Below are 13,716 nucleotides of genomic sequence, written 5' to 3'. Positions count from 1 at the left end.
GCTGGCACAGAAAGCTCTCACAAGCCCACAATGTAAAGCTTATACCTTGAAAATCTGTTATTATTTAGAAGCATGCAACATCTAGAAAAGCTAGCAAAAAGGCTAGTAATCACGTAGGTGCTGTTATCCTAACTAAGAGTAAACACCACAAAACTTTTCAAATAAACAAAACTATATATAATTCAACCAGAAAATGTTAGCCTTTCCCACACAAACAACATTGGAATTCAATGAGAAATCCACCATTTCCCTAAATATGAGCTTGACTTTCTTGCCTCCATTCTTTTCCTTGTGTTCGTATATTTAATTTGAATGTATGCTTGCAATTCCTTCTGTTCAGCTTGTCTGATGGTCAGAAAAGTAGAGAAATCATAGATACCTTCTCTGCTTCTGCACCGCTCACCAGCTGTGTTGGCCACAGCAAGCCTGACCTTTCTGATCACAGCAGATAAAGAAATAATTCAGATAGGAAATGTTGAAAAGGCAGTATCACAGCCCAGACGTTGATGAAGAGCAAGGCAGCACTGCAGTCTTTGTGCCAGGAGGCAAAGTTCAGAGGACTGGACTAAGTAAGTCCAAACCCTCATAAGAAAACCCTTACATACAGCACACATTTCACCTGGTTGCAAGATGGTGGCCAGGCTTGCAGAGGGTTAACATTAATGGTGACAACTACTTGGAATACTAAAACATTACATCACACTAGACTCCCTGATGAGAATTTGTGCTCACTCTTGCTACAGAGCCACTTCATGAGACACCATATCCCTAATGGTAACACACAAGTAACAGAAAAAGGATCTACTGAAGCTGCAAGCCAATTTTACTACCTGAAGTCAAAAGTATAAATATGCAAAGAGCTGGAGGTTAATTTGAAATTCTCTTTCAAGTTATCACTCAGCCAAACTCTACAGATATTTGCCAAGCCTGTCCTAACACCCCCTGCATTAAATTTTTACTGTGGCTAGTGGCTGCCCAAATCCAAAACAGAAGATCAGTTATGTAGAAAATTACCTCCAGGAAGTTAACTTTTTCTGTCAGAAAAGCATACAGAAATTTGTACAAGTAAATGGATAGATTTAGGTAAGACCAATAATTTTCCAGCTGCATGCGAAGCTCTAAAACTTGGAGCTTAGGACAAAAATATATCTGTATTTCTTTCGTGAAATTTCCCTAGTAAATATAAACAGTAACTTCAACGTTAAATACTGCTGTAAGCACTTCTCTTTCCTAAATGTGTATGTTGAAGCTGCAGCAGAAAGGTACAAATACATTTGCCTTATTTACGTGATAATTGATGAGGGTTTTCTTTATAACATGAAAAATATACTTCTAAAAATACTTTCCCTGCTGAAACCTAGGGCATGAAAGGACTGGATATGTTAGGAGGTTACATATTTGAAAGTTAACCAGCAAATAAAAATTAATTATAGAACCTTGTGCTTTGCAAGAATTGTGGGGTTTTTCTTGAACATCATTTATTCAAGACAACATAAATGACTCTTTAAATTAAAAAAGCTCTGAAATTATGACCAGTGCCAGAGAAGAATCTGACCCCAAATGGGTTCCCTGAAATGGAACATGCGGTCGCACTGGTGGGGATCACAGGCACTGCTGCTCCAGAGTTGACCTCTTTGTTATCCTGTTAGAAAGAAATATGGGTATGTATTTCCTAGAAGAATCTTAGAATCAAATTGACTTCTAAGGGATGGAAGAGAACAGAAAAATAAGTGCACCTTCGAGCCCATGTAAACAGATTTTCCTTAAGTAAAAAGGAAAATTCATCAATACAGTTCTGTAGGTAACCGATGAAATTGTCTTTTGTCTAGCAGGGACTTCATAATTTATGATTATTCAGGTGCAGGGCTGGTATTTCACTGTATTAAATAAAATCAACCCTACAGATTGTAAGGTCACAGAAGTAAGACAGACTAAGTCTACCAGAGAATGTTTTACCTTTCTATTACTCTATTATTTACCTTTCTATTATTCTAGTAATTATAATTATGACTTGTATTGCAGTAAGAACCTGGAAAGGATGACATGAACACAGAATACTTTCTTCTCAGCTTAAAATGAAAGAAAATGTACTTTCTAGGTTATGCATGTCTGCAACACACATAGGAAACATAAAAAAAAAAAAATTATACAAGGTTTAGCCTAGTCTGAGCCATCCCCATTTCCTTTCCTAGTGCACATCTGTCTCCAGTGTCAGGTTACCAATGCACATTCCTTCTGCTTGCTGACTACCATTTTCTTCCGGGAGCACTGTCTCCCCTCAGGCAGGAAAGGCAGCTGAGCAGTAATAGACAGGGAAGTGAAATTTTTTTCCTCCAGAAAAAGCATAAAATGGCAAACAAGAGGAACAGAGTTTTGTTTCTGAGTAGGTTTTCCTTTCCAAGCACAGATAAAAATCAGGACAGAGAGTGCATCATTTTCTCCTGAAATCATAATTTTTGAGCTAATGAGTTTTGCCTAGAAAAAGTAGTCATCATGGTTATAGTCAACGAAGAAGGCAAACATTATATTTGGCATCTGGTGCTGTACCCTGGGCTGAAGAAAAAACATCCTTTATATTCGTGGCAGGCACATAGACCCTATAAAACCATGAGGTAATAATCCCAGTGAAACTTGCGGTGAAAAAAAAAATCACAGACACCTAAACAACATTTCAAAATTTATCCCTCTGAGCATTTCTTGGCCAACTTCTTCCTTTCAAGCGGTTACTCACATGGCCTTTTTGCATTTTTTAAAATTTTGTTTGTTGCACAGCCCACTTACCATCTTGCAGTGTAATAGAAAGGAAGAAGGAAAAGCCGAGAACTTTCTCTAATGACATTTGCAAGTGGACTCGAAGACGTGCTTCACCAAATTCTTTTGACGCAAACGTGTTTATCCCAGATCTTGTCTGGTTAGTGAAATAATTCCTCTGGATCAGAAGGACGGGTTAATTTGGGGAAAACAAAGTTAGAAAATCTGATTAGAAACTCTGATATTATATCTTATCTGACACTTTCAAGTCAAAATAAACAAGAATTTTCACTTATTATTGGTTACTATCACTGCTGAGCACATCTTATAAAACAGTAGGGATCCACAATGATCCATGTATTTTTACAGGCTTCTAAGAGGGGAACAGCTATTATTCAAGGGGGTATCTGAGATACAGGGATTGAAACCAGTATTGCCACATACAACAATTAATTCCTGTACTTTAGAAGCTTCACTTAACATTTTATACTGATAGCATTTGAAAGTTTTTTCAAATATTAATGATAAACACTAGAGTTTATAGTTATGTGTTGGCCTTCAAACCAAAGGTAGGATTCAATTTCTGACTAGCAGCCTAATAGGGAATCCTAATTCATCTCTTACTCCATACTAGAAAGTACCCAATTATCTTTCTCTCCTGTTGTTATCATCCAACTCTGATTATTCTGTTTCTTAAAACTATGAGTTTTACTACTTCCTCACCTTATTTCATCTTTTGCTCTTCCAGTGACTCGCTCGTTCATTTATCAAGATAATGTTTATTTTTCTATATGTGACAAAATAATTAGATATTCCCTCAGCCACTTTTCCCTTATTTCTTCCAAATTTATTATTAGAAATAGGACAATGATTTCAATTTTTTTTTCCTCCAAATAAGAAGACTGTAGCAGTCACTCGACTGAAAATGCCACCAATTCATAACCAGTGAAGTGATACAGTACTTACTGAAATGTGTTAAGCAAAAGATAATGTCATGGGTCACTTACAGTTAATGTTTGATATTCAGGAAAGGCAGTCTTAAATATTCCTTTTCAACACTTCAAAATTATTTCTGCAATACGCTGTTTTTGTCACTTTCTGGATGTAAACTGATAATCTGACTATTTGATCCTATCAAGGAGGAAGTAGGGAAGAGAATGTCTGTTGGACAAGTAGCAATGATATAGGTAATAAATGCTGAAATCATCATTCCTCTATTATGTTCCTTTCAGATTATAAGAGAAGGAGAGCTTTTGATTCAAATAACCAATTCTTCTAGCTCATAAAGCATTATCTACAGACTTCCAGCTTTCCTACACACTTTACATTCCCTTTCCTCTTAAGCCAACACAAAACCCACCAGCAAACACTGTGAAAAAGGCAGAACTATTACATCACTACATTCTACTGAGTCGTTATTTGCCTAATTTCAAGCAGCACTATGCCACATGAAAGTAAGTACCTGAGAGAAAGCTGATTGCAAAAGAACTACGAATTCTAGAGTGGGGCTGTATTACATTCTAGAAATTTCTTCAGTGGGGAAGCATAGAATTATTACTGTATCTTAGATGAAAATTACAATAAATCTGTGATGCTCGGTTACAGTGACTTGGATTTTATTAGTCAAATAAACATTTCTAAACTTTTGCACAGAGTTAACAGTGGAATTAACAACTCATAGTAAAGAAAATTTAAAAAAAGATAAATATTGCACTTAATTATTGCATCTTACTTAGTTCCCTTAAATTTAATGTCTCCTGAGAACGTCTGTAAACTTCACCACATTCAGGTGCAGAAGAGGCTTAGATAGCCCGAGGGACTGGCAATAGTCTATGCATTCTTTCTGCCTTTTAGCTTTTTGGAGAGTCCCTATCACTTTGAAGTCTGTACTGGTTTCCACTTTAAGGTTATGAGCCTGAAGCTTACCTGCTGAATGAAAGTGATCGTCATTTGCAGGGCTGTATGAATGAGGTGGCCGGTGTGTTCTCATTCATGGTGAGTGAGAGATCACATCCCTAAATTTGTCCTAGTGAGACAGAATGATATTTAGGATATTGAGGATGTAACCCTGGCTCTGTTACAAACTCGTTGAGAGATCTGGCCACAGTACTCCACTCCTATTCCACCACATTTGTACTTGAATTTATATTCTCCTTAAGCAAATTCTATCACTGGCACCATGGGACCCTGATTTCAGCTGAGCTAGTAGCAATAATATTAAACAAAATTTCACTTTAAGGGTCAGAAATCACAAAGAGAAAACTTAATGACCACCAAGCTGTAAAGAAGAACAGTGAGACACGTCTCTTGGTTATGACAGACCAATCTGATCAGCCAGCAGAGGATTTCCTTTGTTACTGTTTTGTCTGAGACACCTTCCTCAGCAGTCTTGGTATCAATTTAAAACAACATTTAGTAATTATTTCCTTCATGTATTCAAGCTGCAATTTGTCTTTTAATTGATGTGGGCATACTCTACCTAGACAAATTAAGTAACCCAGTAATGATATATAACTCTGTGAGGAGGGATTAGTGTGCACTATTGAGTTAAACAGGCTTTTAAACAAAATGGGAAAGCCCAAAATGAGGGAAAACAATACAGGGGCAACTGAATTAAAACAAAAAACCAAACCAAAACCCCCAACCAACCAACAACTGTATATTCCACTCTTCTAGGAAATAGGCAAATAACAACTTTAATCAACTTTCAATAATAATTACCTAGTAATAATAGTAATACTTATATAGAAATGTAGTTTCCCGCATGTTTTAGAACAGAAGCTTTTCTCAAAAATGAACAAATTTTAATGCTTTTTTCCAAATAACTAGGTGCTATTGCATCACAAGAAATCAGCAGGTTGGAAAAAAGAAAAGGACCAGTCGAATTTCAACTGATGCCAGTAATTCACTGGATTTCAAAGCTATCAGGGCTGCTCCCACATTCCACAGGTTTTGCCTTTCTTCTCTTCAGGCTTGAGGATCTGCACCAGCTGTTTTCAGCGCGGTTTGTTAAAGCGAGCTCTCATCATAATCAAGTATAAATATAATGCAATGTACAGGTAGGTTATGCAAATGGATATCCCATCCAAAACTGCTGCCCTCAAACTCGCACTGCTGGAACAGATATATCTATTTTTCTCTACACGGCAAAAAAAGCTCACAAATTAATTCCTGAATATTCTCATCCTTTAAAAATAGTTGGCGGTACAAAAGACACCCATTAGCCTTAACTACTGCCAGTTTCACTTTGAATGGCCACAACTTCGCAGCTAGTTTAGGAAGAGAGAAAGCATTTGAGCTGGGACAAGGGCCTTGCTTGGGGGGCTTCCCTGCCCCCGCTTTCGGGGGGGAACAAAGGTCGGGGGGGCACTTCCTGCCCCTGCCATTGGTGTCTGCATGTGGGACCAATATGGGCAATGCAAAGTTTAAACAGTTGCAAATGGGGGAGGGAACATCGAGGCTTGTTTTACATATGTTTTTTTCCTGGCCGGGTTGAATTTAAAGTGAAGTGGCCGCATTGTTCGAGAGGCTCCTTGCCCCTACGCATTGACAGGAGCTGCTGTTTACACGGGCTTTTCATTCCTGCGCTGTTTGCTTATGGAAAATAAGGGGGAGTGACAGAAAAAGAGAGAGAGAGAGAGAAAGGGAGAAGGGAAGAGAGGGAGGCCCAGACCGCAGTGCAACCCAGGAACCTTGGCCCTGCCTGGTCATTAACCCCGCCGGTGGAGGCGGCAGGCTCTGGCTCCCCGGCCTGTCACTGGCATGTGAGCGGGCAGGGGCTGCGGGCGCTGCCGGCCCCTCACGGCCCCGCGGTTGGCTCTGCGTGCATTTCCTCGTCGACGCACACACACACCCCCCCAGAGCGCGCCTCTGCCCTGACTGCAGACATGAGACTCCAGCTGTTCCTTTGGATCGTGGTCGCGCTCCTGGCGAGCCTCCTCCCAGCCTACGGACAGCGGCCAGGTAGGCGATGCCTCAGCGTGATGCTTGTGCCGGGGCGGGAGCGTGGGTTCGTGCCCGCCATGGGCACCTCCGGCGTGTTCGTCTAACCGCGTCCAACACGCGGTTTGTGACCTCCGGGGCGAGTTTGGACCTGGCGCTTCATCGCTACTTCTAGCGGCAGCGGGAGAGGATGCTTCCCCTATCCCAGGAGTCTGGCAACTTCGGGGAGGCGGGTGGGGGACAGGGATAAATAGGGACCCAAGGTGGGCAACTGTTGCAGTCTGGCTACAGGGAAGCCCCGGCGGCACGAGAGGGCCACGGGCACCGGTAGCTCCGGGGAGCGCCGGGGCCGGCCCGTCCCGTCCCGGCGAGAGGCACTGCCGGCGGCCTCCCTCACGTCCCGCTTCCCTCCCTCCCTCTCTCCCTCCCTCCCTCTCTCCCTCCCTCTCTCTCTCCGCAGCCAACCTGGCCCTGCGCAGGAAGCTCCACCGGCACGGCTGCTCCCACCGGCGCTGCATGCCGCTCCACTCCAGGGTGCCCTTCCCCTGAGCCCCGGCGGAGCGTGCCCAGGTAACTCCGCGCGTGTGGGCCGGGCCCGCGGGGCCGCTCCGGACCGGGCGCAGCGCGCTGCCCGCAGTGAGCACCCTTGGCAATTCACACCTGCCTTTGGAGCAGGGCGCGAGGCGTGGCTGCACCCGGGCTCCCCTCGTTTGGTTTGGAAACGGGGCTTTGGAGCTGCGCACGGCAGGGCGGTCGCTGCCCCGGAGCTGGGGCGCGGGTCCCGCCGGCCTCTGCCGCCTTCTCCCCCTCCCGGGCCACCCCCCACCCCCGCCAAATGCCGTCGTGGGGCGGTGAGAAACAACTGAGCCCGCTAAACGGGCCGAACACTGCCCTCCGAGGCTGCTGGCAAAGCTGAGGGGCAAGGAGTGTTATCACTGTAAGGGCTGGGCAAAGCGGCACTTGCAGGGGATGCTCCGGGGCTGCAAGCGCTGACACTTTCACCGTGTTGGAACACAGGGCGAAGTCACCTCACTCTGCCCGTCAGTAACATGAAGGTAGTAGCATTCACGCACTTCAAAGGGGACTGTAACTCTTAATCATTGTCAGCAAAAGACTTTCGGCTCCTTGGATGAAAGGCTATACAAGTGCAAAACATTAATGCTTTATAGCTGATGAGGGCATATACATTCAAATACTAAGTGACTGCAGAAGCACACAGGTAGCATATGCTAATAGGGTAGGCATCAAAAGGAAACCAGACGCTCTTTGCAATTTAAGAATGAATAAAACATGCAGTCAGTAGTTTTGCATCTTTGAAACTCATTATATATTAAAATAATGTTGTAGCTCCAGGCATGACAGCATCCTAAATAAATGGTGGCAGAATCTGCACTCTGTAGAGCCAAGATGTTTTTATTTGCAAGAAGAAAAGGAGACTAAAGTCAAACTTTTAACAGCCCTGTACCAAGAATATTGTCAATGCACAAACTGCCTTGCTGAAAAGAGCCTACACCACTCCCAAAACAGCCATGCAAAAGGGTACCATTCCACTCTATAGTGCTGGCCTATAAACACGTGGAATGTGCATATGGGATGGTAAACTGGCAAGTTTGTGAGGTTGAAAAAAACATTACCATATCTCAAATTGAATCTCAGATGGGCTGCATACTGAGTGGCAGAATTGAGGTGCAAGTAGAAAGAAGGACATGCCAGCAGGATGCTTTACTACTGAATGCCATGTCTCCTCACTGCTACATTTAAACAAGACACAGATTAAATGATATTCCATCACCAGTTTAAGCATAAACCTAAAGAGATAAGCAATTGGATTGATTCACTCAGCAGGCAGAGACTAAATGGACAGAGGGACAGAGGGACAGAGAAATTTAGGCTCAGTGACTTCTTGAATCAATTCTAAATGGTTTGCTTCAGTTCCTAAGAAGAGTAAATTTAAACCCCTTTCCTCCCATTCAGCATCCATATCTGGAGATTGTGCAGAAAGCATCTGCATTTTCTGTAATGTGCTCTGAAGCCTCATATAATGAATGCATTTTGCTTGAGACTGTAGTAGCTGCATTATACATGTACACTAGAATTCCTTTCCCCACGGAATATCAAGATAAAAGGTATTTTCAATGTTATCTCCTTTTCCCTGGGGAGCTGATTTCTTGTAACAAAAGTCAATGACCTAACAAAACAGTGTACTTACTAATTCATAATACGTTTTGTAGACATTTAGCGAAAGATCCTTCTGCTTTATAAAGCTGTTTAGAACTCAGTAAACCTCGACTAGGGTGTAAGGGGAGACAGGCACCTGAACCAACTCTCTTAACTTCAGTCATTGTGGGTGCTATCCTTTATCTTAAGTAGGATTTACCACCTACGTTTACATTCCCTTCCAGTTTTAGTCCAAATTCAGCAAATATTTACATGCCTGGGTAACTTGACTCACATGAGTAATCTTATTGATCTCAGTGGAGTTGTACATATGGATAAAGCTATTTGCAGATGCAAACAGGATGCACCCTTAAGTCTGAATTTCAACTAGTGGTTGGAAACTAAAATGAGCATAGCAGCCTCTCACAACATTTGAAATGAGAAGATTGAATTTGATTTTTCATCAGTTCCATATGCAAAACACGGGACAAAAAGAAAGGCAGAAAAATTTACATTAGCAGCCTTCTTGCTTTTGTCTTTTTTTTCCTCAAACTTTGTAGCTGAAATTTCCAAATTAAGAAACGTTACTCCAAATTTCATCCATGTTTCATAAATAATGTATTCTGTTTTGTATGAGAGTAATTTAGACTACTAAATCTCTCATTAATATTTCTCTCCTTTTCTTCTTTTTTTCCCCCAGCAACTTCATACTGGACTTTTCAGTGTTTTAAAGGAGCAACAGTTTAACTGGTAAGAGAAGTTTGTCAAAAGTCCAGATCAACAACAGCTGACCTGACAGCCACCACAATCCCATCTTCAGCAGTCCTGTCTGTCACATTCTACTGGACCTGGACTAAAGGCCCCTGTCTCACGCCCTAGGAAGTGGTGATGGTGAAAGGGTGGTGATGAGGGATGTACATGAACTTACCTGGTTGAATCATCCCCTGTAAATTATTTGGCTCTCACAATGAGTAGTGAAAGTTAAAGATCAAATCAAACATCAGGTACTTGAGCTGGATTTCCAGTGGTAGTAAGAAGGAAGGATCTGTCCAAGGGCACTCTTGATGGTATATAATGTTCAGACCAAGTGAAACTGGAAGTGCTGTTGAATACTCAGTTCAGGCAGCAATGTTTAGGATGGACTAGTATCAGACTACAGCATGGAACGGTGAAAGTCCATTTTTTGTTTATATTTTTATATATTAATAATATATACATATATATGTTTTAACATCTAACATTACATCTTTATGGAATTCTTAATAATAACATAGAATGCATTACTGTAATAGTATCAAAGTCAGAACCACACTAGTGGTCCTACTGGTTTCATGTATACTAAGCATAGTAAGAGTTTACAATATAAGAAAGCAAAGAGAGTGTTATCCCTCATTCTATAGATAGAGAATTGAAGCACACAGAGATAAGAGATTAGCCAAGGGTCATGCAAAACTGATAACTCAGACTTCTCAAGCCAGGCCTTAAGGTCAAGCTCCTGTCTAAGGAGCTGTGATTGCAAAGCCTATCATTTGTTTTCTTAACTGGGCTGCCAAACCAGACAGTTAAAACATACTTGAAAATTCAGTACTACAGAGCTATTTGCTTAATAGTAGTTTTCCTAAAATACCCGCTACAGTATTATAAATAGAGCATAAAAATAGACCATTGAAAAGAAACCTTTGTTTGGTCAGCCCAAGTGTTGCATAGCACTCTATTCCTGTAATTTAAATGAATGGGATATTTGAACATGGCACTACAATGAATGAGTACTTCAAACAGAAAACAGGCTGTTCTTTTCAGCACTGGAGGTCAAGAATACATCTGACTTTAGTCTGAGTTTTGTTCTTAAAAATATATGCTTCACATCTGCCTTTTATATCAGCAGAAATTACATACCTACATATAAAGGAAAACGTGATAGCCCTTGCATTAGCACAACTAAAACAAACCTGAAAATAAAACATACGCAGATTTTTAAGTCATTGCACTAGACTTGAAATGTCAACATTTTTTATAAAATAAATAAAGATGATCAAAGATCAGAAATGTCGTGGTTTAAATCCAGTATCACAATTTTTTTCTCGCAACATATGGTTTCTAATAAATGAAACAGCAACTGGATAGCTGAAACTTTCTAATCTGTGTCTATATGTAACCCCTTATATCTAAGAACTTGAAACCTTACTTGTAACAGGAGTTACAAATTTTTCTACATGAAAAAAAATTTAAGTATAACATCAGACACAGTTCTGGAGTTGTGTAAAACCATCATAAAAAGATGGTCAAACTTGTCTAAACCAACAAACAGTCCTGCAGATAAACCTTTGCAGTCTTGAAAAAAAAAGCAGTTTTCCAAAGAGGAGTTCTACCACTTATATCTGTATTTTTAATTATTTATTTAACTTGGCTTTGATATGTATCCCCGGCTATCTCTGTTTAGAAGTACAGGTAAAGAGTGTGGGAAACCAAGGAAAGTGAAGAGTAGCTATTTAACAGTTATATCTTATGAATGAGTAAATGGATCTATTGTGGCACTGGATATTTTATATAACCATAATTATTCAATTAACTTCAACAAATTCGCAAGAAAAACATAATGTATCTATCAGAAAGCTATATATGCATGTTCCTTCACTGAAGTAAAAATAAAGCAGCGCCCTAGGAAGCCCATTGTCAGTCTACAAAATTATTCTAAATATCTGGTCTTCAAAGGCATGCTGATACCATAAAATCTGCTTTGAAAAAGGCATTGATTGTGAACTTCAATAGATATGTTTATCAACCAGATGATTGATTGTATATTTTGTAAAACGATAGTACACATTTCAGATAATATCTCATTTGAAATAAACCTTGTACACTCCTCAAAGTCTGTATTCTTCAGCTGTCAAAAGCAAAGCATCTAAAGGAAATTGAGAACTTGCCTATTTTCCCTGTGGGTTCATATAGAATCAGTGTGTAAAAAATTTTTACTCAATTTATGACACAAATAAATGATAGTTAATCATGGAAAAATTTTCCTGACATTTTCTGTCTGTCTAAAAATGCAAAATTCTGATTAAAGTCAGATTTGCATTTGACTTTGTTAAAACTGTTTTGATTTGATGTGCATAACATAAGACTCGTGGTAGAAACAGCTTTGCATGATAACGGTGCAATCACATCTACAAACATGAAGCATTTGGACACGGTGCTCCAACAGCTGAACAGACTGAGCTCTCCCTGTGCATGAACAAGTGTATGCTTAAAGGATACACAAGTACAAATTACACAAGTACAAACTGCTGTCTACTCAAAGTCAGAATTGATGTTTGCATGGATGCGATTTAACAAGACCTGACCCCAAGATAGATTAAGACTTCAAATTCTGAAAGGCAAAACGTGGGTTTCTAGAACTTTGAATTAACTCCTTGTCTTGTACATAGCTGTAACATGGCAAAAATGAAAATTTGATTTGAAAGTACATTTCGTTAAGTCCTGTAACAGCAGGTCAGCAGGAAATGGAGGTAAATGGAACACTTTGGTGAGAAACAGCAGTTTAGTATGTTCCCAAAGGATAATAAACAATTCACCTCTTCCCTTTCCAGTATGGAAAAAAGGAAATTATAGGAGAATAAAGACTGGAAATATTTCCCTTACGCCACATACATATGCTATAAATATCTCAGTGTCTACACAAAGCCAGATTTTGCTAAGGGTCACATAAGATATTTATTGACATCAATCAGGAGAAACACTGCATGGCAAGTAAGTTGCAAATGTCTATCATCAGACAAGTACAATTAGCCTACTAATCTCTCACTACTCCAGTGGCCTTTCTCTGTCTTGCTAGGGACCAGCTGCACAATATTTGTGCAAAGTGGGAAACACTACAAAGAGGGCAACACGGCTTTTACTTAGAAAGAATGCCTGAAAGCCTAACTCATTCCAAGGCTGAAGGTGCTTTTCCATGTCTCGAGTTACCTGTTCAGACTGTTTGCCCAAGTCTCTGGTCCTTGCTGCAACCTTGTTTTTTAGGTTAAGAATGACTTGCAGTAGACTAACATGGAGTTAAACAAGCCTGCTTAACTCCATGTTAGTGTAGAACCTTAAAGCAAGAAGATCCTGTTAAAATCTTTTACAATCAGTGATTTCCCTTGTGAAGTGAAATACTGAAGTCTTTATTTAGAATATCCACCATGAGCAATTCAGAAAGATAAAACAGAAATACTGACGGAGAGTTTTCCCTCATGTAAGATGTACACTCTCAAGAGATCATCACATCTTTTCTTTCATGTGTACAGAATATACTTAGCACAGCTCAGCACTTCATCTAAAAATTATTAAAACCTCACAATGTGAACATTTTTCAGGTAACCACAAATATATTCCTTAGGTGGTATGAAATACTTTTTTCAGACCTAAAAAACATATATATTTGTTTTCTACAGAAAAAAAAATTATTGGGGTAGCACTGAATCATGAAAAAGAGGATAAAAAACCAGAATACCTTATTTTAATTTTTATTTTAAGGTAGAGTTGTAGCACATATGAGGAAATATTCCTTCATTTTCATTATCTTCTTGCTGCCCCAGCTGTAATCCAGTAGATTTTACCAAGACCTGCAAATATCGATTAATTTCAGCAGCTATAGTTACACAAAGAGCATCACTTCAGCTGTTCAGAGTCACAGGTTTGCCACACCTCACCCGAGCAGGGCTGTGTTGGTGGTTAGCAAAGCACTGATTTGCAGCAGAGCACATGCAAACCCCTCTGCTCACAAAGCAGTACTTTTTTCCCACCTGAAACTTGGACCCAATGCTCCAGTGCTTACTGCGTGCACAGCACTCCATGGATTTTACATCAAGCCGTACAGTCCAGCCCGTG

General features: G+C 40.3%; 1 protein-coding gene and 1 long non-coding RNA gene across 2 annotated transcripts; one reads left to right on the top strand and one right to left on the bottom strand.

The window, feature by feature from the left end:
- Positions 1 to 2,787: 2,787 nt before the first annotated feature.
- Positions 2,788 to 7,363, bottom strand: LOC125326231. Its single transcript, XR_007203715.1, has 3 exons — positions 7,159 to 7,363; positions 4,678 to 4,777; positions 2,788 to 2,929 (listed from the first exon to the last, which is right to left on the bottom strand). It is a non-coding gene; the product is annotated as an uncharacterized LOC125326231 (long non-coding RNA).
- On the top strand, positions 6,206 to 11,930 carry APELA (apelin receptor early endogenous ligand). Its single transcript, XM_048304282.1, has 3 exons — positions 6,206 to 6,714; positions 7,154 to 7,263; positions 9,551 to 11,930. The coding sequence occupies exons 1-2, from the start codon at positions 6,639 to 6,641 to the stop codon at positions 7,240 to 7,242; spliced, it is 165 nt and encodes a 54-aa protein (XP_048160239.1). The 5' UTR covers positions 6,206 to 6,638; the 3' UTR covers positions 7,243 to 7,263; positions 9,551 to 11,930.
- The last annotated feature ends 1,786 nt before the right edge of the window (positions 11,931 to 13,716 follow it).

This window comes from Corvus hawaiiensis, chromosome 5, assembly GCF_020740725.1.
Source record: "Corvus hawaiiensis isolate bCorHaw1 chromosome 5, bCorHaw1.pri.cur, whole genome shotgun sequence".
NCBI classification, from domain to species: Eukaryota; Metazoa; Chordata; class Aves; order Passeriformes; family Corvidae; genus Corvus; species Corvus hawaiiensis.
Note: the sequence above shows the minus strand (reverse complement) of the source record. Positions and strands in the feature narration are given on the sequence as shown.

What these genes read in the sequence shown, in the direction of transcription:
- APELA (XM_048304282.1), top strand. Translation starts at nt 6,639, where the DNA reads ATGAGACTCCAGCTGTTCCTTTGGATCGTGGTCGCGCTCCTGGCGAGC. An exon ending in AGCCTACGGACAGCGGCCAG is followed by an intron (nt 6,715 to 7,153) that starts GTAGGCGATGCC and finishes CTCTCTCCGCAG; the next exon opens with CCAACCTGGCCCTGCGCAGG.